At 42.1% G+C, this 26,749-nt stretch overlaps 1 protein-coding gene across 15 annotated transcripts in view; it reads left to right on the top strand.

Annotated features, from left to right (window-relative positions):
* The window catches only part of CHD2 (chromodomain helicase DNA binding protein 2), a 119,737-nt gene that overhangs the window by 82,127 nt on the left and 10,861 nt on the right, over window positions 1-26,749 (top strand). For 9 of the 15 annotated variants that reach the window (XM_048220869.2, XM_044388382.3, XM_057303794.1 and 6 more), the window contains 12 exons: window positions 42-217; window positions 4,559-4,600; window positions 5,930-6,069; window positions 10,879-11,017; window positions 11,208-11,358; window positions 12,494-12,616; window positions 13,854-13,982; window positions 14,899-15,039; window positions 16,784-16,918; window positions 20,076-20,254; window positions 22,208-22,307; window positions 24,726-24,939. In XM_048220869.2, the coding sequence (XP_048076826.1) occupies window positions 42-217; window positions 4,559-4,600; window positions 5,930-6,069; window positions 10,879-11,017; window positions 11,208-11,358; window positions 12,494-12,616; window positions 13,854-13,982; window positions 14,899-15,039; window positions 16,784-16,918; window positions 20,076-20,254; window positions 22,208-22,307; window positions 24,726-24,939 (1,669 nt within the window). Of the gene's footprint in view, window positions 1-41; window positions 218-4,558; window positions 4,601-5,929; window positions 6,070-6,605; window positions 11,018-11,207; window positions 11,359-12,142; window positions 12,398-12,493; window positions 12,617-13,853; window positions 13,983-14,898; window positions 15,040-16,783; window positions 16,919-20,075; window positions 20,255-22,207; window positions 22,308-24,725; window positions 24,940-26,749 lie in introns of those variants that run through there. The other 6 variants (XM_048220871.2, XM_057303795.1, XM_057303798.1 and 3 more) reach the window with 4 other exon arrangements.

Below are 26,749 nucleotides of genomic sequence, written 5' to 3'. Positions count from 1 at the left end.
TTGCAGCTGGCACTTGCTACAATGTGACTTTGCCTTTTCAGGCTCAGACAAATGACAGTGATTCTGACACTGAGTCTAAGAGGCAGGCCCAGAGATCCTCTGCCTCTGAGAGCGAGACTGATGACTCTGATGATGACAAGAAGCCAAAGCGCAGAGGGCGTCCCCGAAGCGTGCGGAAGGACCTCGTTGAGGGATTTACTGACGCAGAGATCCGAAGGTTGGTGGAGGCTCTGCTCTCTCTCTCTCTCTGGAGCATGTCTGGAGGGCATGCTGTGCCGTGGGCTGATGGCGTTCCTGACATTGAAGACAGGGCGGGCAGAGGCTGGTACCAGCAAGGAAGGCAGGGGACTGAGTCATGCCCCTTGTCTCCAGAAGATTCTGTCCTCCAGGGTTTTCCTTGCTTGAGCTCTCTCTCATTGGTTGCTCAGCTCTTCTTGTTTTCTTCCTGTTCTCTGGTTACTCCGAGCATTTTCACAAAGAAAGTCCAGCCAAGAAAAAGAGACAGTTGGAGGCAAATTCGGGCTGAGCCTTTGTTTTTATTTAAGAATAGGAATACATACATGCAAACGTACATAGAGATGCAGACGTGTCTATGTATATAAAAGAAAGAGTAGGAATATAAAAAATTAAAATGGTACGAATAACACTGCCCTCATACCCCTCGTCTCCCCAGTTCACTTCCTGTAAGTGTTAGTACTGATACCAGTTTGGTGGTGGGTTGGTTTAGTAGCAGTACACCCAGGATACTGTTCTGCAGCCTTTTTTTCACCTGTAATTGATTTTAGATCTCTTTCTATGTATGTACTTACTGCACATTTGTTGGTATTTAATTCACACACATTGCCTTCCAAAAAGACCTAAAATTACTGCTTCCAAGTCATTTTTCCAACCACTTTGCATGATGTTTTTTATTGTAGGCTGAAGAAAATAGTATCAAGGTAGTTCTATGATCCAGTCCATATTGTAATTATATCAGATAGTCCTCTAGGTCAGTGTGTTTTAAACTATGAAATCTTTATTTTCCCTTAAATGTTACAACTATTCTTTTCTTCTGTCTTTGTTTAATTTATTATGGAAAAGTGTAAATATATACAAACATTGACAGAATAGGGTATATACCCCCCCATACTTAACCATGTTACCATCTTAACCATTTTGAATTTGTAGTTAGTCTTCTATGTAACATCCTCTCGCCTCCTACCATCAGTATTATTTTGAAGAGACTATGTATTCTGCTGTAGGTGGTGGACGCGGTGTTCTACAGATGTTTGATTTTGGGTTGTCTGAGTCTTACGTTTCCTTACTGATCTTCTGCCTGGTGGTTCTAGCCATTACTGAGAATGGGGTGTTGAAGTCTCTGCCTGTTGTTGTTGTATTGTCTAGTCTTCCCTCTGCTTTGGTCAGTTTTGCGTCATGTATTTTGGGGCTCTTTTGTAGGTACATGCATTTTATAGTTGATATGTCTTTTATCTGATGGATTGGCCCTTTCATCCTCATAAAATGTCCTTTTTTGTCTCTAGTAATAATTTTTGTCCTAAAGATCATTTTTAAACATCTGATATTAGTATAGCCACTTCAGCTGTCTTTTGGATATTTCATGCACGTTATCTTTTTCATTTCAGTATGCCTGTCTTTGAATCTAGCTTGTGTCTCTTATAGACAGTATGTAGTTCTATCAGTTTAAAAAAATCTATTCTATCAGTTTCTTCCTTTTGATTGGAGTCTTTAATCACATTTACATTTCATGTAGTTACTGTTAAAATAGAATTTATGTCTACATTTTGCTATTTTCTTTATGTCTTGTGTCTTTTTTGTTCCTTTATTCCCCCATTACTACCATCTTTTGTGTTATGTAGGTATTTTTTAATATACCATTTTAATTCCCTTGGTTTTCTTTGTGTTTCTCATTATTCTCCTGTATAGTTTCTTTTACTACATTTTCAAAGTAATTTTCCTAGTGGTTGCCTTGGAGATAATTATAATTAGTACCTTAACTTAGAACTGTTTAGTTTGGATTATCATCAGCTTAATTCCAATGGTATATTAAAATTTTACTCCAGTGTAACTTCATTCCTCTCTGCTCTTCTGTGTTGTTATTGTCACAGAAGTTCTATCTTTACCCTTTATAAGCCTGTCAACACAGTTTTATAATTATTGCTTTATGCACTTGTTTTTAAAAAATCAGAAGAAAAGAGTTACAAAAATACATTTATGCTGTCTCTATATTTATTCAGTTACTGTTAGTGAGGCTCTTTCTTCGTGTGGATTTGAGTTACTGTTTGTTGTCATTTGATTTCTGCCTGAAGGACTCTTTAGTGTTTCTTCTAGGGCAAGTCTGGAAGCAGCAAATTCTTTATTTTTGTTTATCTGGGAATGTCTTAATTCCGTCTTTGTTTTGGAAGTCCAGGTTTTAAATTCAACTTCTGGACTTCCTCGGGGACCATTTTCATTGATTGCTTTTTTTTTCTCTCTCTGTATATGGGCCCTACTTATTTGTTCTTGTGTTTTCCATAATTTTTTGATGAAAACTGGACATTTTAAGTAATATAATATGGCAAGTGTGGAAATCAGATTTCCCCTGACAGTTTGTTGTGTTTGCTGTTTGCTTTTTGTTAATTTAGTAACTTTCCTGGACTAGTTCTGTGAAGTCTGTATTCTTTGTTGTATTGTTCAAGTCTCTGCTCATCTAGCTTAGCCATTAGCTAATGGGTGGACAGAGATTTCCTTAATGCCTTGAGCCAATAAGTCTACCAGCCTTCACTGAAGGGCTCCGTGTGTATATTGGGGGGCATGTTTTCAGTGCTCTGGCAGGCATTGTACAGCTCTGCCTTATCATTGAGTTTTTGCTTGCGCAGAGCCCTGGGCCAGCTGGAGGCGAGAGATGAACCACCTCAGGTCTTTCCTGTGCACGCACCTAGCCTTGCTCATGTGTGATCTTATAGATTCTCAGGAACATGTCAGCTTTTCAAAGCTCTCTGTGGGCATTCCCATCAGTTTTTCCTTTCCAGTTTTTGGTCATCCTGTTCTTAACCCAAACTGGTAATGTTGCCTGAAGCAGCTGTGGTCTTAAATCTTTGCTTTTAATTGTTTTCACCAATGGACTTTGGACAAGAATTTTCCCAGAGAGGTCAAAGCAAGCCTGGATTGGAGCTTCTCAGGGTGCTGTCAGTTCCAGTAGTGCTGTTCTCGTGGAAAAGAGCTTTGGGGTAGCTCCGGACCTGTTGTGCCTCCTCCAGTGGCGGCAGTGCTGCTGTTGTGGACGACTGCTGTGGTTGCAGAGGCGTTGGTTTTCAAGGCTGTCGTGGAGTGTGGAGAGAGGAGCATGGGAGCAGAGCAGGTTAACCTGCCAGAGGGCTTTCAGTTCTTACTGAGATCTAGCCATTTGCCTGAGTAAACGTTCCTTAGATGGTTGTAAGCCTCTGGTTAATTTCCAGAGTTCCAACAAAGTCGATCTGGACAACATTTTGCCAGTGTTCTTGTTGCTTTTAGGGAGGAGCGGATTTTCAGAGGTTTTCACTCTACCATTCCAGAAATGCTTCTCCCTCGTAGTGTTATTTAGAAGTAATTTCCAAACATCATGTGATTTCATACGTAAAATATTGCAGTATATATTAAGAAGGAGAAATGTAGAATTGAGGAATAATCTTCACGTTCACTTTCCCATGTAACGCTTTCCTAATCTTTGTGGCTGTGCTGTTCCTTTAGTGTAGTTTCCCGGCTCTGGGCCTACTCATTCCCATCCCCCTTTTCTTTGTTACATTCTGTTTCCACTTACCCCCCCCCCTCCCCAGAGTATCTCACCTTTACACTGTTACCTAACCAGATGATTTTAGTAATGTGGCCAGTTACGGTGATGACTGTGATGTATCGTGACATCTTGCTTTTAGTGAAAGCGTTAGTGGTTAGCTGTAGGGAGGGAAGCGGATGACACCGTTGGTGTATAGTAGAGTTTAGGGTAGAGGCTTGTGGTAGGATTGATTGGATTTTTGTTTGGAGACAAGGTTGGGCAGGAGGAGTCAGCAGAGTTTCCAAATTGTTTTGTCTAAGAAGTTTTAAATCACATATTTATTTTACTTTGCCTTATTCCCGAAAGTAGTGAGGCAGTCTTTAAAATCTTGTAGTTGTGTTATTGACCAGAAAATAATAAATCTTACTGTATGGAATCAATTGTAACAGTAGCTGAACAGACCGGTTAACCATGTTGGGGTCTTACCACAGGAGTTGTGGTTGAATCATTTATTACGTGTTGAACTCCATGAACTTGTACCTTCTAAAAAGGGTAATATTAGAGTTAGGTCAGTGTTCTCTGCTACGTCCCTTAACAGTTTCTTGATCAGTTGCTGAGAATAAAGTTGATCTTCAATTTGCATCTTTAGCAGTCATTATTTTAAGTGGACAGTTTGAGAGACATTCAGCAGTCTTGTATTTCATGGCAGCTGCATGGTTTGGGCTCAGTCTGTCTGGGCACTGTGTGTGGCCTATTTCACCACAGGGTACACTTGCAGGAACACAGCCAAAGCCTCTGGTTGTTAATGTGTCTTATTGATCATGTTCTCAGGTTCATCAAGGCATATAAGAAGTTCGGTCTCCCTCTTGAACGGTAAGCTCCTTATCCACCTGTTTTTCATTTTTATTATGTAGCAGGTTTTTTTTTTTTTTTTTTCCTTGCGGGGGGGAAGGGAGGGTACTATTTTCCACTTAATATTAATGCTGGGAATGGTTTTTTTGTTTTTTTTTTTTTTTGTCCTGGACACTTTCTTTTACAAATATTTACATATTGTGTGATTGTACATGTCCTTTTGGGGAGGGATGACAAAGATGACCATCTGTACAGAGATTTTGCTTGAGTGGAACGTGAAGCAAGTACATGGAAAACTGTAATACAGAGGAACAATTCCCAGAAGAGATGTTCAGATAATTCCATTTAGAAGAGTGCACGTATTTAGTATTTGCAACCTAGTTCTTATTTAGTAGTGTAAATTTGTGATTTTGTAGCCTTCTCATTCTTAGTAGAGTGTCACGAGGGTTAAATGCAAATAACTTTTCAACACCTTGCCAGCAGTAAGTTACTAAAGGGTTGGCTCTCCTATCTTAGAAGCATTCAGGAAGTAAGCTCAGAAGTTGGATTTTAACAAAAGACCATCTCAACTAATTCAGTATTTTGCTTTGTCCAGAATCAGCAATATGTCCTATAAATAATAGTACTGATTTGGAGGAAATAGCAGATGCCTTTCTCTTCTTCCTGATAAACTTGTGGAGTGGAGGAAAATTATAGCCTGTGTGTTTTGTTTTGTCCTCTCCATTTGGAGAGGAAACAGTGATGTGTAGCAGTAGTAACAGTGAAACCGAGAAAGTCAGGTGCACCTTTCCAGGGTTGTTGCTGGCCACCCAGGATAGAGTGCTTGTCTATGAGCCAGTGACCATAAAAACCACCAGGGTGTGGAAAAGTGCATCTGGCCCCTTCTGGCAGACTGATTTTTAGACATTAATGTGTTCTCATGCCCCATATGAGATCAGCAGAACATACTGTAGAAGTAAGTGTACTTTGCTTCTGGGAGTATTGTAATGAATGAAAGTAGGCTGGAGGAAGGTAAGCACAAAGCAGAGGAGTACAGACAGTCTGTGGCACTCACCTGCTGCCATCGTCAGGTAGCCCATCTAGTTAGTAAAGAAAGCCGACTCCTTTCTGCTGTGTTCTTTGAAATTACTTTGTGGACTGTTCCAAAGCATAAGTTCTTGATGATGGAAAATGAGTGACTTAGCCTTCCGTCACTGTTGGAGGCTTCTTGTTGGAGCCTCACAATGAGCAATAAAGTGGAGAAGAATGTCTTTGCAGAAGCAAGCTTGTATAAGACAAAGTGGTATCTCATGAGACATTAGAAAAGTGGGCGCAGGGCCTTGATGTGTCCCCATCTTTGCCCTTTCTCAGGCTGGAGTGCATAGCACGTGATGCTGAGCTGGTGGATAAGTCTATAGCAGATCTGAAACGCCTGGGGGAACTGATTCACAACAGCTGTGTGTCAGCAATGCAGGAGTATGAAGAACAGCTGAAGGAAAATGCCAGTGAGGGTAAGTTCTCCCAAACCCTGCACTTCTGGACTGGGAATTGTGCCACAAAGGGGCTTTCGTTCCTGAAGAACAGACTTCTATCCCATGCATCCCTGATCCTTTGAGCTGTGTATTCTGACCTGCCTTTCTGTGAGCTCATTGTTGTAAGATCTCGGAGATCTGCTCACAAACGAAGTCAGTTTGCAGAAGGTGGAGAATGGAGAGTAATGAGCAACGTGAATGGTTTCTTCTGATGTTGGTACAGAAACCTTGGATTGGTTTGAATGATGTAAAGACCCGAGTGGGCAAACCAGGTGGATACATCTGTATTCGGGCTGCAAATGAGGTCATTATAGATCGCAAGCAGCACTAGTCACCTTGGATATACAAATATGGATTGTGTTATGGCAAATTTAAAGGATTTAGGGAATTAATTGGGATATATAAAATATTGGGTGAATATTACAAACATTTTGTTACAGTGGGATTTTCATGGCACTACAGTTTGTTATAATAGGGCTTGACAAGTTATACTCTTACAATGGTCTCATTTGCAGAGGGAAGTAACAGTGCCTGCCTCAGAGGGTTTGGGTGATTCCTGGCTGATTCCATTCACGTGAAGTGCTTAGTGTGCTGTCTGGCTTGCAGTGTTCGCTAATACCAGGAAAGAAGTATTTGTGCTTTAGATTTTCTTTTTAATGATATTATTGAAAGTAGTAGAATTTTAAAGTCTTTCAAAAATAATTCTTTTTTTTTTTTTTTTAAAGATTTATTTATTTGTGAGAGAGAAAGAGAGCGCACAGGCAGGGGGAGAAGCAGGCAGAGGGAGAAGCAGGCTACCTGTTTAGCAGGGAGCCTTATGCGGGGCTCGATTGCAGGACCCTGGGATCATGACCTGAGCTGAAGGCAGATGCTTAACTGACTGAGCCACCCAGGCGTCCCTTAAAGTGTCTTAAGTGTAGTCAAAAGTTTCTTTAGATGTATTTTCCTTTTTTGTGAAAGAAATTGACGTGGTTTGGACAGTGATCCAAGTACATGCTTTTATATAAGCACTCAGAATACACCCAAGAGTCAACTTTAAGCTTACCATGTTTTCATTTTTCATTGTAATTGTTGTGAATAAATTTTACATTCACATGGTTCCAAATTGAAAAACTGGTATCCCTATTTCTCGTATCTTTCTAGAAATGAGAAAATTCGTATTATGAAAAATGAATAGATCATGTTTTTTCCCTTTATTACACAAATGTGGCAAGCACACTCTTCTGCACCTTGCTTTTTCCATCTCACAGTATATTTTGGAGAGAGTTCCTTCTAACAGTCGCTTGCCTCCCTTATCCCTCTTTTTTGGTGCACGTTCTTGTTCTGGATCTGGCTGATAGCTTCTCCTGCCATTACATAACTCATTGCCCTTACGTGTGTTTGCCGTGACCTGGTGTTTAGTGTACTCTGGGTCAGGGTGGCTATTCTAATTCAGATGGAAGATCATTATTTTTCTTTTAAGATTTTTTTTTTTTTTAAAGATTTTATTTTATTTATTTGACAGAGAGAGAGACAGCCAGCGAGAGAGGGAACACAAGCAGGGGGAGTGGGAGAGGAAGAAGCAGGCTCATAGCGGAGGAGCCTGATGTGGGGCTCGATCCTATAACGCCGGAATCATGCCCTGAGCCGAAGGCAGACGCTTAACCGCTGTGCCACCCAGGCGCCCCTCTTTTAAGATTTTTTATTTGAGAGAGTGAGAGCGAGCGCATGAGCAGGGGGACGGGGGAGAGGGAGAAGTAGACCCCCACCCCGAGCAGGGAGCCTGATGGGATACTCGATCCCAGGACCCTGGGATCATGACCTGAGCTGAAGGCAGACGCTTAACTGACTGAGCCACCCAGGCACCCCTCAGATGGAAGATTATTGATAACTCTTAAGTGGAAAATTTTTGTTCCTAAAAATGCTAACATAATTATGTATTTGTCCTATCCTACGTTTAGACGCGTTTCTAAGTATCAGTGCCAATCTTAACTGCTCAAAATGAAGTTTAATGTTTTTGCCCCTTTTTTTTTCTTTGGAATACATCTCCCTGCCTCTGTGCAGTTAAAATACTGTGTTTTAAAATTATTAGAAGTTCTTCTTTTCTCTTAGGCCACCAACTTAATAGATAGTACAGTCTCTTTCATTTTCATTTATTTTCAGTTTTTAGGGATTGCTTTTTCTCATTTTGACTTAACTTTGAAACATTTGCGTGGTCTGAATTCAAAACTCTGAAACAAGGTACATTTGGAGAATCTTTCTTTTGTGCCAACGTCCCCCAGTCCTGCTTTCTGCATAGGTCACCGTTTCTATTAATTTTGGGTTTATCTTTCCACTGTTTCTTTGTAAGATTTTCAGTGCGTGTGCCCTCTTCTGTAGTAGATAGCGTACTGCGTATTGTGTTCTGCACCTACATATTTTCACATGTGGAGATCACTCCCTATCGTGTGCAAATCCTCTTTCTTTCCTTTTGTAATTGCAGCGTTCCACCACTCACGCAGACGTTAATTCAGACTTTCTTGTTCCTGAGTAATGAATATTTGAGTTGTTTTTAGTCTTTGGCTGTTAGAAAGACAGCCGCAGTGAATTGGTAGTCTAGTGGATATGCTGTTTTGTATCTCTATGAGCATGTCTTCTGGATAGGTTTCTGGAAGTGGGACTGCTGAGTCCTGGGGAAGCGTGACTTGATTGGATTTTGCCACATTTTCCAGCAGTCTGATACCATGATTTATATTGCCACCAGCAGGGGATACTGGTACTCGTTTACAAGCCTCACAAACGGAGGATATTGTCAAATGGGTGGGTTTTTCCCAAACTGATAGGTGAGAAATGGTATCTTGTTTTTCTTTTAATGAGTAAGGTTGTGAGTGTTTTCTTAAGAGCCATTTGTGAACTACCCATTTCTCTCTTCTGTTCATTTTCTTATCTTTTAGGATTTCTTTTTCTGATTAAAGTTGCTGGTTTTCTCCTCTAGTTTGTGATTTGTCTTTTTACTTACTTTGCTTATGGCATTTTAAGAAAACTTAAATTTTTTATGCAGTTCAGTGTATCAGTCTTTTACCTTATTGTGTTTAGATTTTGAGTTAGTTAAAAACATTGCCTCTACACCCAGTATAAACAGGAATTCACTTTGACTTTTTCCTTTTGTACTTGTGTGATTTCATTTACTTTCATATCTCCGATCCACTTGGAGTTTTTCCTGGGGTATCCAGTTTTATTTATTTTTCTATATGGTTACTGTACGTTTCAATGCCATTAAAAATGGTAGGTCTTTTTCCCACTGCCTGATTTATTTTTTTAAAGACATGCATACTCCATTCTGGATATACTGTATGTGAAGGAGCATTCAGCTGTATAATCTTTTGCTTTAGTATTGTGGTAGATAATTTTGTATGCACACCATTTTGCGTTATGCTCTCCCACCGGGCATTGAATGAACGTGTCTGTCTCCTGTTGTTCTCATCAACATAATGTTTTCAAAGAAATTTTTGAATTTTTCAACATGATAGGTTAGAAATGCTATGTGTATATATATAATTTGCATTTCTCTGATCATGAGTGAGGTCAGGTATTTTGTGCTTTAGATTTTCTTTTTAATGATATTATTGAAGGTAGTAGAATTTTAAAGTATCTTTCAAATGTTTAGGAATCATTTGTTTTTCCTTTTCCCAATTGTCTCTTTACCCTTTGCCCGTATTTCTGTTGCAGTCCTTTTATTTTATGATCAGGAAACAGACCCAGAGAGGTCAATAACTAGAAGTGAGAGGGGAAAAGAGAAGGGAGGAAGGGGTACTTCGTGCAGATTTGGGAATAAATCCCAGATTTCTGATTTTTAGAGAAGTGCCTTTCCCATTTTCACACATTCTGTTCCAGCTGTCTTCAGAATTGTTGGAAATAGCATTTGCAAGTGAATTCTAGAGGATTACAGAAGAATATCTAAATACTTATGAATGATTATAGCACCATTTCATCAATTGGAATGTTAAAAAATCTTTTTTCAGACTCTGAGCCATCTTTCCTCTCACAGACAAGTGTCAGTATCTTGTGCCATCATCTTGCCAACATCTGGCTGGAGTTGACTGGGTTTCATTTTTAATTCTAGGATTATTTTAATTTGGCACTAGGGCTAAGGAAATCTTTCCATGACACCTTTTGTTCATCCTGTCAAATGGTATTAACCTGATCGCCTATTTTTTTAGTAGAGAAAATCACCTTTAAAACACTTGAATTTTCTTGAACTCTGTTAATAGGCTAGTTAGAAAGCAAAAGAAAAAACTTCAGTATTACTATTAATCCTTCAGAATCTTTTTTACTTTCAATTTTAGAACCAAAGTATAAAACAAAAGGAAGATTAAAATAGAATTAAGGGGCGCCTGGGTGGCACAGCGGTTAAGCGTCAGCCTTCGGCTCAGGGCGTGATCCCGGCGTTGTGGGATCGAGCCCCACATCAGGCTCCTCCGCTCTGAGCCTGCTTCTTCCTCTCCCACTCCCCCTGCTTGTGTTCCCTCTCTCGCTGGCTGTCTCTATCTCTGTCCAATAAAAAAAAAAATAATAATAAATAAATCTTTAAAATAGAATTAAAAGTACCAGTGGATTAAAAAGAATCCTAAATCTTAAAAAGCTGAATTGTTTGGAGATTATTTTATGAACATTAATTGAGAAATGTTTTTGACTTTAGGTTTTATTTCTGAACTAACAGTAAGCTAGAGATATTTATCGAGTGAGTAAGCGTTCAGGGTTTGCTGATAATGTTTTCTGTGGAACTCCAGCAAATTCTAACTTAACTGATGTGAAATTGGTATCCTTTAGGTAAAGGACCAGGGAAAAAGAGAGGCCCAACAATCAAAATATCGGGGGTTCAGGTTAATGTGAAATCCATTATACAACATGAGGAAGAGTTTGAGATGCTGCATAAATCGATCCCTGTGGACCCTGAAGAAAAAAAAAAGTGAGTCTGTTCAGTGAACATGCGTGAGTGGTGGTTCTGTAAGGAATTGAAGTTCTAGTTGTGTGTCGTGTAGTGTTTTCATTGTCTTGTGTGTAACGCATCAGGATACTCTGTCCGTGTTCATTTGCGTTCATTTCCAAGTTCGAAAGGCCCCTCCTCTCATGTCCTCCTGTTTTTAAAATCCCTTTAGATACTGCTTAACCTGTCGAGTGAAAGCTGCACATTTCGATGTAGAGTGGGGGGTGGAGGATGATTCGCGACTACTGCTGGGAATTTATGAACATGGCTATGGAAACTGGGAGCTAATTAAAACGGATCCAGAGCTTAAGTTAACTGACAAAGTAAGTAAATCTGTGATGCTGGAGATTTCCGGAAGATTCGTTATATACAATATTTTTATATCGATAACTTATTTTCAACTATTTTCTGGGGGGGTGGGGGGTCAAATCGTAAATTTAGTACAGTAATAAATTCCTGGGATTTCTTTGTTTTGGGGAATATTACCATCTTTAGTGGACTGTGGTACTGTTAGATGAAGATAATAGCCAGGTGAAATTTTGGGGAAATCACAGGAGAAATCTTAAAATTCTAATTCTTACACATCCAGTCTCATTGCAACAAATACCAGGGTAAGATATCATTAATAATACAAGGATTCCTCGGCCTTAATTGTTGGCCTCTTGTTTATAATTATATTTGAAGCCATTGTGTTTCAGTTCTTCACAAGGAGCCACACCTTGGTATTTTTTGTAATGTAATTAAACATTGGCCGTACTTCTCCCACAAAATCGAGCCTCCCACCCTATCCGTTGTAAATCAGGCTACCAGGTAGTAAGGCCGTGCTCAGAGCTGTAAGCAGGGAAAGCTGACTGGCTCAAATTTTAGTAGGATGTGCTCCATGTTGTGCTCCTGGCAGGGCTTTTCCTGGCACGTCGAACAATGCTCATCCCATGTGTGATGTTCTCAGAGGGTGACAGCACCCTGCCATAAGCACTGAGACCAAATCCAGTCTGGCCTGAGAGGTCCAGCTGGGGTAGCAGGGACGGATCCTGTCCTGGCATAGCTCAGTGCTCTCCGGCCATGCTCTAAGAAGCATTTTCAATCTAAAACGAAGCTTTAACCTAGCTCCAGGGATTCCCTGCTCCTGGAAGGAGGAAATCCACGACGGCTGGGATGCTCTAGCAGATGAAGCCAACAAGCCCCTCCTACCTGAGTTGTTCTACCCTGTTAACAGCACAGGTAGGAGCCAGTGGGAGAGCTGGATTTCTCCATCCCATTTTGTAAAAACGAGAACGGCTCATAAGGGATTCTCAGTGACTGGGAGCCATGGACATGAGATAGGATCTGAGGCTTTATCTGTACTTTGGGTGGTTGGGGAGGGAAAGGACTGCTCAGTTCTTTGTTGTCTCTGTGTATCCTGATCCACTAACCGGGACATGGGTGGTGGCGGGTGCTTCTCTTCCTTTCCTGTTGAAGATTCTGCCTGTGGAGACAGATAAAAAGCCTCAGGGGAAGCAGCTGCAAACGCGAGCGGACTACTTGCTGAAGCTGCTCAGGAAGAGCCTGGAGAAGAAGGGGGCCGTGACGGGCGGGGAGGAGGTGAGTGCGGCCGCTGGCCGGGCATCCTTCAGAAGGTCGAGGCTCCGACCCCACAGCCTTAGTAGGAGAGGGGCTGCCTGCCCCCTCCGGGCGCTGCGCAGAATGGTACCTTCCCACAGTCAGTGTTGCTTTTGAGGTTCCAGTCATGATGGTTTAGTTGGTAATCATAGAAATGTTCCTTCGATAATAGGCCTGAACATCTGGGCAGCTTTCTTAAAAGCCCATTCTCCTCCAGTTTTGCCTCAAAATAGTCCTCACCTCTGCCGGTGCCACTGGTCCAGGTTGCTGTTTCTTTATGCTGCACCCTCAGTTTTGGAATTTGGAACATCGCGGTGGTTACCGTACGGATACCACCAGGTTCACCTGGTACAGCCGACCCTGGGCTGCTCGTAATGATGGGGCCCAGAGGTAAAGTATGGATAGTTAGAATCCACAGTTAATTCAGAAACTGGCCTTCAGTTATGACCACCTTACTTAGCACAGAATGCCAGCGAAGTTGCTAATGAACTCATTTGAACCGTATCTCCTTTTATTTTCTCGATTGTTCATTTCAGAGTCAGGCCTAGAAAGATGGGAATCACCGAGATGTTACATCTGGTACTAGCAGTCCTTGTTGGGTGCGCGTTCCTAGTGCTCTTAGAGCTCAGCCGTTTGCATTAATTTCCCTGTATTATAAACAAAATGAATTTTAGGGAAAAGAAGCCACCATAATCTGATACCTTGTCCTTTTTCATGTAATAATGTCATAAGTAGTGCCGTTCTCTAGATAACACATTGAGTATGAATTATATGTTAGGTTCTGGAGGGACAGATTAGATAATGTTTATACTTGTTTTAGATTTCTGTATCATATATGAGTGGATTGAGAGCATGTTTTCCTTGGCTTAAGTTTTAGAGCTAATGTCTAGATTTTTTAATGTTACTCTTAGGTCTCATAAATTTATTTGTGTCTTTGTGCCCAAACGTGCTTTTTCCTTCTTTGAATTCTATCTTAAGCATGAATTCCGAACATTAGAATCAATAGATTCAAGGATATGGATGCTTTTAGGTGGTGTAAGGACATGTACAGTACATTACTGTTTCCTTTTTCTCCCCCAGGTAAAATTGGTTGCGCTTCTTTGAATTGCCTTTGAATTTTCTCGTTTCAGCTGGGCTGCTACTGCTCTGAAGAGCCCTAATGTTACTTGGTCATGTTTTAGAGGTTTGTGGTTTTATCATCATTTTCTCTCCTTTCCAGGCCAAATTAAAGAAGCGGAAGCCTCGAGTAAAGAAAGAAAACAAAGAACCCAGGCTGAAAGATGAGCATGGGGTTGAGTTTTCATCTCCTAGACACTCAGACAATCCGTCGGAAGAGGGAGAAGTAAAGGTATGCGGCTGGATTTCAGTTGAGGGTTGTCTTTTAGGCTACGTTTATTGTGCCAGCTGGTATAAGACCATTCAAAATGTGTTTGGTTTATATGCAGAGTCAATAAAGTGAAAATAGAATATATATGTCTCTGCTTACCCTGTGAGAGAACGATTTGTTCATTTAAGCCAGCCGTCACAGTTTCATAGGTAATGGAAGTCAATGAAGGGAACCATGCCAGGTGTAATGATAAATGGCCCATGACACCCAGCCTTGTGGTTGAAAAAGGTAGGGAGTGGTGGTGGGCACTATGGCTCCCCAGGGGCCTTGTGCCTCTGCAGTTCAGTTTAGTGGGGGCCAACAAAACACATCTATGGGTCAGGTTTGGCCCAGGGCCTGCCAGTTGGTGACCTCTGGTTTGAGCAAAGTGAAAAATAGGTAGCATTCAGTGTGTTGTTTCAGTGAGTGACAGCTTAATGGGATTTTATGTGGTTGCCCTTCGAATGTGATTGTTCTTTGAGATTAGCTCCAAGAGGATCAGCAGTGGGGACAGAAACTGGCATGAACTTGTCATGCACGCATGAATTCAAAAAGTAGTAGCAACTGTGACAATTACTAGGTGACAGGTTTATAATATCTCTGATCCTCAGTTTTTCCATCTGTGAAATGGGAATGATAAATGCTTATGGCTGAAGGGGTGTTCTGAGAATTACAGAGAGGGTGTGAGTTGCAGAGCACCTGTTGCTGCAGGCTTACCTGGTCGTTACCAGAGAGCTTAGAACTGTGCGAGCGGGTGCTTTAGGGCTGTGTGCTTGAAAACAAGCTTCTAAGTATAGATGCAGTGATGAACCATTGTGGACAGTGCTCCTCTCTCCAGGAAGTAGACGAGTAGATCTAAAGTTTGTGGCAAAAGCTCATAGCCCTGTTTGTTTTCTAGGATGATGGCTTAGAAAAAAGTCCAATGAAAAAGAAACAGAAGAAGAAAGAGAACAAGGAGAACAAGGAGAAACAAATGAGTTCTAGGAAAGACAAAGAAGGGGACAAGGAAAGGAAGAAGTCAAAAGATAAGAAAGAGAAGGTATCAGTGTCCTTCTGCTTACTGAGATACCCATAGCCTCGGAAATTTCTTCTAGGATTTAGACAGAGAATGGGGCTTGAGTGCCCTGAAATAATTGTCTCTTTAAGGGTACATCCAAGAAGGAAGGATGGGGCTGTCACAGGGATGCCTGCACCTCTTCTTACAGAGAGGGGAACGTGCAATTACGGGATTTTTTTTTTTTTTTTTTAATACAGAAGGCCTTTAGTTGATCTCTTATTACTTATTTCAGAGGGGAAGTTTTGATGAGATAGGACAGGTGAGAGAAAGCTGCATTTACAGATAATGATGTGAAATATGTTCTCATATTCATGGTAGAAGAGTACAATCTATAGATGAATTTGAATATTTGAAAAGTTTAGGAGTTAACCCAAATAATCAAGAGAAGCTTTGCGAGTAGAAATGGATGAAAAGCCCTGCAGTCTTCACTTTGGGACTTTTGTGAGGTTAATTCCAAACCACAGATTTCTGGTAGAATGTTGCACGTATGCTTGCTGGCTTCTGATGAAATTATTTTGCAATTAACCCTTCATCATTAAAACATACAAACAAGTAACTGCTATAATTCCACCATCCAGTGATCATCTCTAGTAAATTTCTTGATCTTTGGAGTTTTTGTCTTATACGTGTAAGTACAAGTACAAAATGAAGATCACATCAGACTCTGGGTAGCCCTTAGTTCCCCCTGAAGCGGGTCATCAGAAATGACTTTCCCAAGGAATAAATAAGTGTTAAAATCACTTTGAATAAAGAAGATTCTATTTGATTATAACACCTTTGAAGTAATGTAGATTTCCCATATTGAAATCACTTTCAAATTTCTATGTTAGGAAACCTGCTGTGGCAGACACCTTTGCATTTCTGCTCCCACAGAAAGATACTTGTTTTTTAAGTGAAATATTTCCAATATAAAAGCACAGGGAGCCATTTACCAAACATCCACTCACCCGCCACCCAAGATAGAATTGTGGCCAACATTTTTTCACGTTTACTCTAAGTGCCTTTTATTGGGCTGGTGTATTTCGTGTTTTGTGCACATTTTACCAATACTGTTGAAGCCCCCCCCCCCCAATTCCTCTTTCCTGACTTCATTACTCTGCCTCCATCTTTTTTCCACCCATGGTTTGAAACCTCCCTATCCATGTTTTTATACTTTTACTATTTATTATATAATCGTAAGCAAAGCATAGTATTATTTTTTTAAATGTTCATGTATGAAGTCATTATACACGTATGTATCTCCATCCTTCTGCATCCTTTCATGGATAAATGAGATTTATCCGTGTGGATTTATGTACATTTCAGTCACTTACAGCACTGTAGTTAATACAGATTCCTAGGTCGAAGTGTATGATTATAAGCTGTTAATAAAAGTTGCTACATGATATTGTACAAGACCTCTGCCAATTTATAATCTCTACTGTTGATGATGTTCTTGTGTATTTTATGGATGAGGGAATAGAAGCCAAAACAGTGTTGTCCTGAAGCTGAAGTTATAATTGGCTGTGTTTGGAGACAGAAACGGAAAATGATGTATGATTAATTCGTACATCGTTTATCATGTAGGTTTGACTACATGATGTTTCAGGAGACTTTATTTTACCTTTTTTGTAAACCGAGCCTGTCATGTCTACCCTCTGGAGTGACGTGACGGCGGTGAGATGTCCAGCTTGCAAGGCAGAATTGCACAAATGACAATGATTCCTTGTAACTCTTTTTTTAAAAGCCTAAAGGTGGTGATGCCAAATCTTCAAGTAAATCAAAGCGATCTCAGGGTCCTGTCCATATTACAGCAGGAAGTGAACCTGTCCCCATTGGAGAGGATGAGGATGATGATCTGGACCAGGAGACGTTCAGCATAGTAAGTCTCGAAATTGAGGATGCTGGCATGTGCGGCTACAGTGGTTGCGGTGGCTCTGCCTTCCCCAGGTCCAGCCACGCAGCCTCAGCCGGCCCGAGCATTACTATGTTACCTTGGAACACATTGCTTCTACTATGTGAAGACCTTTTGCTCTGAAATAGGCAGGCCGGAAGAGATTTTCTTACTCTCTAGTAAGAAGTTTGGAGAATCGATTTCCTGTCTTGTGCTCCCAGTCAGAAAGGATGTGGGGGGCTGAGTTGGTTAGGCTTCAGACTCTTGGTTTTGGCTCAGGTCGTGATCTCAGGGTTGAGAGATCGAGCCCTGAGTCGGGTTCCCTGCTCAGCTGAGTGTTGGCGTAAGGTTCTCTGTCTCCCGGCCCTTCTCCCCCAGCTCCCCACTCACGAGCTCTCTCTCTCAAAAAATAAGTAAATAAAAATAAAATCTTAAAAGAAAAAATGAAGAGAGTCACAGAAGTTACGTGTTAACATAGTTAAGACGTGGGGCAAAGATTTGACCCAGATAGTTTGGCACGAGCGCCTGGGTTCTGAACCCTTCTGCACAGCCTCCCTGTGTCCATACACAGCACATGATGTTGCTTTCCATGTTTAAAAATTTCATAAAAATGCCACACTGTGTATATCCTGTAACTTGATTTTCCTCCCACAGCATCTCTATTTTTGAGGTTTATCCACATTGGTCACTTAAACTGTTTCAGGGGCGCCTGGCTGGCTCACTTGATCTCAGGGTTGTGAGTTGAAGCCTCACACTGGGCATAGAGCTTACTTTAAAACAAAAAACAAAACAAAACAAAAAACCTTTCATATTATTTTATATCATGACTTCCACAGTTCATTGTTTCTCCTGTAGATGAACCTTGGGGTTTTCCAAAGGTTTATTACCAAAAATAGATGGCAGCAAAATTCTTGTAAATATTTTCATTTACACACGGGTAAGCACTTCTGTAGAGTAGTGTGTGGCTTGTGCAGAGCTCTGGGTCTTTCCTGGGACACGCACATCGACCGCTTCCCTAGGTACTGTTGAGTTACCCCTCCCAAGCTATTGTGGAGATTTACGTACTCCTAGCAGGGAATTGGAATTCAGATTGCTTCCCAGTCTCAGAAACATTTGGTCATTTCTGACTTCTTAATTTTTGCCAATCTGACGGGTATGAAATACTGATCAGTGGTGTAGTTCAGCACTTGTTTTCGTATGTGTGAGGCATTCAGGTTTCCAGCGGATTGTCTTTTGTATCCTTCGCCTGTTTTGGGGTAATTTGTTCTTACCTTTTCTATAGCAATCCTTTACACATTCATGATATTGCTGTCTTAGCCATTACAGTCATCCTGGACACCTTCCAGGTTGTGGTACATCTTTTTATTTTGTGTCCTTTTTGAAAATTGAGGTATAACTCTGAAAAGTAAATAGATGGAATTACCACAGCATGATAGACGCTGGTAGGGTTTTCTTTGTTCTGAAATTTCGTGCTCATGTGCCTTTGTAGTTGTACCAGATACCTCGTGGTTGAGGTACCTCATACCCTATGGGTCTGAGAAGTTTCCTTGAATTATTTTATGGTGATTTCCTCCTAATTCTTAGTTTTATCTTTACAGGACTTTTTGTTTTGGGAAACTGGACTCTGGGAGTTGTCCCTGATACTACTACCTTTTTTCCATTTCTGCTTTTTAAATTCTACTTTCTAGGAGATCCCCTGCACTTTATCTCACATGAATATTTATTTTAAGCTTTTTTTTTTTTATTATTAAAGATTTTGTTTATTTATTCGACAGAGATAGAGACACCCAGTGAGAGAGGGAACACAAGCAGGGGGAGTGGGAGAGGAAGAAGCAGGCTCATAGCGGAGGAGCCTGATGTGGGGCTCGATCCCATAATTATTTTAAGCTTTTAAGCAAACTTCTTTCGTCATGTTTTACTTCCAAGGTCTTCCCCCCTGCCCATGGTTCTCTGAATTTTTTTTATACTTCCCTTTAACTTGTTTTTCATCATTCATGTTAGATGTTTTTTCAGATGACTTGTAATCATTGGTAGTCCACACACACATTTGGGGGGTAGGGGCCTAACCCTCCGACCGGAAGCTCTGAGCATGTGGGTGGGGCTTGGTCGACTTCCAGTGTTCACTGTCTGGCGGTGTGGCTGGGCTGCTTCACTGGGAGACTTGCATTGGTAGCCTCCTCTTAGATGGTCAGTTTGTGGGCAAGGACCCTCCAGTCTCCTGACTGGAGGGTGAAGGCCTGGCTCTCTTCGTTCTGGAATCTGGGGGGGGCAGTGCCAGGCGCTGGCTCCTCTGATGGGTGCGTGTGCTCGTACGCTCCTGTTTCAGTGCGTAGCCCAGTTGAGAGCCCTCTCCTTTATCCTCTCCAGAGAATAACCTCTGTCCCTTTACTGGGCAGAGTTGGAAATGTGGGTGTCTCTTGTGAATCTGGGTGTTTGTTACTTCTAAGCATTGTTGAAAGAAACCACTCCTTAGTTTTAACTCTCTCCTATTTCAGAGGTATTAGCTCCCCTTCGGGGGAGTGTAAACCAAGTTGGTTCTCATCTCAAGTCTCTTAAGTCATTTCCCTTGCTGCCAGTATTTTGTTGCTCTTGTTTTCTCTTTCATTTTCCCTTGTCTTTGTGGGCTTACCTCTTTCTGAAACACTCCCTTTACTGTTGTTCAGTGAAGTTGGGCAGGGGAAGAAAATGTTGGGTTCAGCTCACCATCTTTATCCGCAAGCCTTCTCCTTAGTTTCCTGTAAGCCCGAAGGACTTGTAAATATTTTCTCCTGTAGTTTTAGATAGTTTATCTGGTGGTGGGACGTTTCTAGGGTAGGCCTATAATCTTGCTTCTCATTTTATCTTCATAATGGCCTTAGGAGGCATTATCACACCCCTCTTGCAGACGAGGAAGTGGCATTTTGAGCTATAATAAAAGGAAGGTATAGAAGTCATCACTCTTAAGAGATGCTTTTGGGACCTGCACCTCAGGTTTTCCTGACTTTACATCTACACTTGTTCCCTGGGCTTTAACCGGTTCCTCCTCTAGCAATAACATGGCATGAGGGTGGGCTGGGTTTTCTCTGGGAATTTAGGGCATAGGGAACAAAGACAAGATGTCTTTGTTGCAAGTGTTTTATGTTTCTACTGTGTTGGCCTATTCCAGTGCAAAGAGCGGATGAGGCCCGTGAAGAAGGCACTGAAACAGCTGGACAAACCCGACAAGGGGCTCAACGTGCAGGAACAGCTAGAGCACACCCGAAACTGCCTGCTGAAAATCGGAGACCGGATAGCCGAGTGCCTTAAAGCCTACTCAGACCAGGAGCACATCAAACTGTGGAGAAGGTAAGTGACTTCGGCCTCAGATTGCCAGTGTGACTTGACAGTGTGTGTGCAGGGAGGGTTCTGTGGTGGTTTTACAAAAGGGGACATAGCCACCTAATGAGCATTTTTCCCCCCCGATGAAAACCATCTATTGGCAACGTACCCGCAGGCTTCAGTTTCCTTTCCCTGCAATAGGCCATTCCACTGAGACCAGTCTTCTGAATAGGTAGGATGATGTCATCATTTTATAGGAGAACAGCAGGGAGACTGGATTTGCTGGCCTGTTCTCAGAACAAAGACTTGGTCTATAAACCTAGAAGGCTTAAAAATTATCTAGTCTCACTACTTCACCCACCTCAGGTTGATAGATATAATAACTATTTGAATAGTTCTCTACTAACACATGAGGTGAAACAAAGATTAAATCACCAGAACTATGATTTTTCCATTCTCTCTGGTAACTGAAAAACTCTAGTAGTAATTTGTATTAATGTAGTTTAATCCAGAACTTTAATTTATAAGGCATATCATGGCTCATACATATTCATTTATGTATTCACTTTTGATTTCTTAGGAAAACACAACTGGAATTTCTTTCTCAAAGATAATTGTAACATTAAGTCTCTTTCCATAATCCAAAGTGACTTTGAACTTAGGCACTTCATGGTTCATGTAATTATCTTGGTATAATATGCCCAATCCCAGTGGATTAGTTTTGAGTGAAAAATGGATTTAAGAAAATGTTCTGTCATGATGCTATCCATAGCATGCTTCACACCTATTTAAAAAAATTAAGTTTTAAAATCGTATTTTTTTTCCCTTTATACTCTTACCGACTTCGTCTTGCCTAGCCACTAGGCTGTTTTTCTACCCAAGTTAATCCCTGTTGGAAGAGAACAAAAGGTCATCCTAGTACATAGATCTGTGAAGCTAGGCTTCCTGCCGGGCACCGGGGCCTGTCTGTGTTGAAGTGTGCCAGGCACTGTAGGCCTGGCTAGCAGTCGTTCGTGAGAAGGTCCTTGCCCATTCCAGAGACACTGTCCATCCTGACGTGGTCACTGCAAGACCGGGTTTGGCAGGTGTCTGAGGAGGAGGAGGGGCCTGTGGAAGAGCAGTCGGGGAGGATGCTCTTCTGAGAGACAGGCAGGTGAACTTGAACTGAGGTGGAAGAGCAGGGCAGACCTGCTTAGGGGACAGTCTTCAGGCTTTGGCACAGGCTTGCAAGTAGGCTGGTGAGGGGTGCTGGGAGGTTTTTAGGGTTTAAAGGCAGTTTGTTAAGACCACTGAACCCCATTCTGGAAGATCTTAAAAAGAAAGGGATGCAGCAGGTTTACTACTTTGGGAGTCAGTCTTGTTTCTGTGGGTGGCATGACGTGGTCAAACTGTTCTCGACAAAGCGTGGAAGGAGGTGAGACTCCTTTTCCAGCTCCCTGCGAGTACTGCTGCCTCCTCGTTCTAGGCGCCCGTGTTGTCAGTCACTCTGCCATCCACGGTAATGCCTTGCTAGGGTGAGGGCAGTGGCATCGTAGGGCGGTGCTGCTCGGAGTTAGAAGGAAGAAGCGAGAGGCGGTGGTGGTGACAGCTGGGAAGGAAGGAGGGGCCGCAACATGGGGATGCCCGGATGCATGTAGGTCCCAACTGGGAGGATGGTGGTAATGATGGGTTGTGTGGCTGATTCCAGAGGTGTGGAATGTGGAGGAAGATTTCAGGACTTTCCTGGGTGCCAGTGAATTAAGGGATTTTAGCCAGGAGACAGAAGCCTCCTCTCCAGACCCCTCAGTCAGACTGTGTTGACACTGGCGTCTAAAGATGTGTTAGTGAAGCACAGACCTGGAAGAATGTTTCTGTTATTTAATTTCTACACTTGGGAGAGTATCCCTAGCAGAATTCAGTAGCTTGCCATCCATAAAGGGAACAAAAATTCATTTAAAGAATTCTATAATTTACTTAGAACTATTGATTTTTTTTTTTTAGGAATCTATGGATTTTTGTTTCCAAGTTTACAGAATTTGATGCTCGAAAATTGCATAAGTTATACAAGATGGCTCATAAGAAAAGGTCTCAAGAAGAGGAGGTAAAATACAAATTCAATCCTAATTTATACAAACAGAGAAAAACCGATTCCACAGAAAAATTCCTTAATAACTGTTTTTCCCTGGGGAGATGGTCATGGGATGCTCTTGTTGGTGCTGGAAGGGTCCTTGGTTCTCTGCCTCACTACAGGTGGAGGTGGCGGTGCCCAGCACGGCCCTGCCTGTCCCCCACAGTGCGCTCTAAAGGCCGCGTTAGCTCTGCAGTCTCTCGGCTTGCTCCCCTAGTACTGAAAGTAACAGACTTGATGGGCGAAATAGCCAGTGTATTAGAACCAAAGCATATTAAAATTCTGACAAGGAGTTCTTACCCTGTGTTCCTATGTCCTGGAATCATTTATTCACCAGTCTTGTGGTAGCTTATAAACGCGGCTCCTGATAAGTAACAGGGTAGTGGGCAGAAAATACTTTTTCTCTTCTTTTCTGGGCCATGTATACTTGGTGTCCTTCCAGCTTTCGTACGTAGCGTCCCAACTGCTCACGTAAAGGAGCAAACACGAGAAGGTGCCCAGAAGTTCCTTCCCTTCTCTGGCATGGGGGATGGGCACATAAGTGACTTCGCTGATGACTCAGGGGCCGTGTTTCCTATGGCGGCGTGCCCGTTTTCAGATCTGCTGACTTGCCGTGTGGGCCTTACCCAGCTCAGCCACGTAGGGCCCATCTGTGGACATTCAGCACCTCCGCCACCAACATGTCAGCTCCGTGAAGGCAGAGACGTGCGTCTTTCCTTCTCTGCTCTGTCCTCCGGGCCTGGAGTTGTGCTGGGCACGGGGCGGGTGCTCAGAAGTACTCGTTGCGTGCACTGTGCTTAGCGTCGTGTGGGACCGTAGAGTCGTATCTCAAGTACTTTTAATTTTACGTGGAAGAGTATGATATAGCAGTAACATACAGAAATAACATCACTGCACGTTAATGTAAATTTTAAGCGTTGTAAAAGTCTGAGAGGATAGGAAAAGCCCCAGGAGGGGAAGTGGCAGTTACACACGATGAGGTCAGACACATGATGATAAAGGGCCACGTTCATCTAAGTATCCAAAGTGAGCGTTGTTGAGTCGAAGTAGCGGTCCTGCTGCTGGGGGTGCCCACTGCCACAGCCGTGCTGAAGGACAGTTCAGTCAGATTTGTTAAAAGACTAAAATAGTTCTGCTTCTGAGAATTTAATGAGATGATTAAGGATTTAAACATGTTTACAGTGGAAATGACTTAAATGGCCAACAGGAAGGAAGAGATTAAATAGGTCATGATATATCCATACTGGGGAGTAGCATTCAGCCATAATAAAATTGTGCAAATAAGCGTTTACATGAGAAGATGTTCACAGTACATTAAGTGAAAGAGGAATACCAAATAGTATCTTTGTTAAAAAAAAATACGCACAAGCCTAGAAAGACACAGACCACATTACAGACATTAATTCCCTTGATGGTAAGATTTTAAGTCACTTTACATATCTTGTTTTTTTCTTATTGTTTTTTGTTCTATTTTTACATCACAGTTTACTTGTGTGGTGAAGAAGTAAACATTTAGATGTTCAGCTTGATGACCTTGGCGTAGGAACTGGTGCCACCTGGGCCAGTCAGGGCTTGTTCGTTCTAATTGGTCTAGGAATGTTGGTGGTCCTAGTTGTACGTGGTCCAAGCTGAATCTCTGAGAATGTGGACAGCCTGGGCGTCTGTCCTGCAGATGCTCTGTGTGGTGGCACCCAGCAGTCCGTGGTCCGTGCTCACAGGACTTCCGGCGGAGGGTAGCGGAGGGTGACTTTCTTTTTTTTTTTTTTTTAAAGATTTTATTTATTTTTTTGACAGAGATAGAGACAGCCAGCAAGAGAGGGAACACAAGCAGGGGGAGTGGGAGAGGAAGAAGCAGGCTCATAATGGAGGAGCCTGATGTGGGGCTCGATCCCATAACGCTGGGATCACGCCCTGAGCCGAAGGCAGACGCTTAACCGCTGTGCCACCCAGGTGCCCCGGAGGGTGACTTTCTTGTCAGAGCAGCAGGTGCGGCTCTGAGAGGCTGGCGTGCTTGGCGTGCTGTGGGGGCTCGGGGGAATTTCTTTCTTTGTTTTTATTTTAAAGATTTTATTTATTTATTTGACAGAGACAGCGAGAGAGGGAACACAAGCAATGGGAGTGTGAGAGGGAGAAGCAGGCTTTCCGCCGAGCAGGGAGCCTAATGCGGGGCTTGATCCCAGAACGCTGGGATCATGACCTGACCTGAAGGCAACCGCTTAACGGCTGAGCACCCAGGCATCCCATCGAGGGGATTTCTGAACATGTTTTAGAAGACTGTAGTAGATGGCAGGTTGGAGGCCAAGAGGGGAATACTTAGAGGTGGTGATCTTTATACTGTTCTTGGGAATTCTGCCTGGGGCTTAAGATGCTGTGGTTTCTTTTTATTCTCAGGAGCAAAAGAAGAAAGATGATGTGATTAGTGGTAAGAAGCCGTTTCGACCAGAGGCTTCGGGTTCCAGCCGGGACTCCCTGATATCTCAGTCCCACACCCCGCACAACCTTCACCCTCAGAAGCCTCACTTGCCGGCCTCCCATGGCCCACAGATGCACGGACACCCACGAGATAACTATAATCACCCCAACAAGAGACATTTTAGTAATGCAGGTGGGTCATTAAATGGAGTTTTAAAAGGAGATGCCAAAAGAATCATTTTCCCTGTGTTCTGTTCTCCTTCAGGACTTCATTGTCCTCTGTCTCTGTGAGACAGAGGACGAAGTAAATATCCAAAAGGCTGTTCGTTACTCCAGCTTGAAGAAGAGCGTGGCCACCATATACAAGTATAGGCTGAGAGGAGCAATTTACATTATACAGGATGGTGAAATGGTTAAAACTGCTAATACTGAAAGAGCCCATGTAAATTGACAACAAAAGAATAACCAAATAGAAAAATGGGCAGAGGTTAGGAATAGAAAATTCATACAGAAGAGGAAATTCAAGTGGCCAGTATGACAGGGTGACCAGCACTGCTCTTAGGGAAATGTAAATTAAGGCAACAGAAACTGACAAATTTTTTTTGCCCATTCTGATCAACAAAAATTAAAAGGGTGGGATACACAGTAATTGCTAAGAGTGTAAATTGCTACAATGTTTCCAGAAATTAATCTGAAATATCTAAATACATAAGCCTTTTTTGGGGGTTTGTACAAGGATGCCATTCCAGTCTTAGAATGGCAAAAAGCTGGAAATAACTTGGATATCTATTAACAGGAGAATCATGAGATGAATAGTAGGACATTGGTGCGCTGTGTATTATTATCAGTTATTAAAAAGAATAAGTTGGCTTTAGAGATTAAAAAAATGGGAGAGAAGCAGCAACAACAACAAAATCTATACATCTGTTTAGATTTATTAAGGTAACATTCATATAACATCAACTTTACCATTTTATTTATTTTATGTTATTTGAGAGAAAGTATGAGAGAGAGCATGAGAGAGAGAGAGCAAGCTGGAGCAGGGGTGGGGTGGGCAGAGGCAGAGGGAGAAGCAGACTCTCCCTGCTGAGCAGGGAGCCCAACACGGGGCTCAATCCCAGGACCTTAGGATCATGACCCAGGTGGACGGCCCAGGCTTAACCGACTGAGCCACCCAGGCGCCCCAGACTTTACCATTTTAAATATCCAGTTTAGTGGCATTTAGTACATTCACAGTGTTGTGTGTCACCGCCACTTCTATCTTAATCACAAAACATTTCCATCAGCCCGCATGGAAATCCCACATCTGTGCGGCAGTTTCTCCCCATCCCCTGCCTGCAGCCCCTGGTGTGTATTCTGTCTGTCTGGATTCATGTGTTGGGGACAGTGCCTGTTAATGGAGTCACACTGTACGTGTCTGGTTTCTTTCACTTGGCCACCTGTTTTCAAGGTGTATCTACGTTGTAACGTGTGTTAGGACTTCATTCCTTTTTGTGGCTGAATTGTGTGGACACAGGCCGCAGTGTCTATTCGTCGGTTGATGGACATTTGGGTTGTTTCTACTTTTTGGCTGTCGTGAATAGTGTTGCTGTGAAAAGTCTGTGTAATACTTACTTGAGGACCTGTTTTCAACTCTTTGGGTATATACCTGGCAGTGGAATTGCTGGGTTATATGGTAATTCTGATTTAATTTTTTGAGGAACCACCAAACTTTTCCATAGTATATGTTTGAATAAACATAGAGAAAGATGTGAAAACACACCCAGTACCAGTGACTTCAGGATGCTGGGAGAATGGAGGGCTGATTGCAGGAAGTTAATAATTTCTCTGTTGCTTCACTGGTTATACTGAGCATGGATTTTAAAGATACAAGTAAGAAGAAAGGGAAAAAAGCATACAGAATCAAAGCTAAAAGTATAGAGAATACATAGAAGTCAGAGTGTAGGATTTTACAAGGGGTCACGTATTCCATAATAATGAGAATGAAGTGTATATTTCTAAAC

Source organism: Ursus arctos, unplaced genomic scaffold (genome assembly GCF_023065955.2).
Source record: "Ursus arctos isolate Adak ecotype North America unplaced genomic scaffold, UrsArc2.0 scaffold_28, whole genome shotgun sequence".
Taxonomy (NCBI): Eukaryota; Metazoa; Chordata; class Mammalia; order Carnivora; family Ursidae; genus Ursus; species Ursus arctos.
The sequence above is the reverse complement of the archived record's forward strand: the minus strand, read 5'-3'. Positions and strand labels throughout refer to the sequence as shown.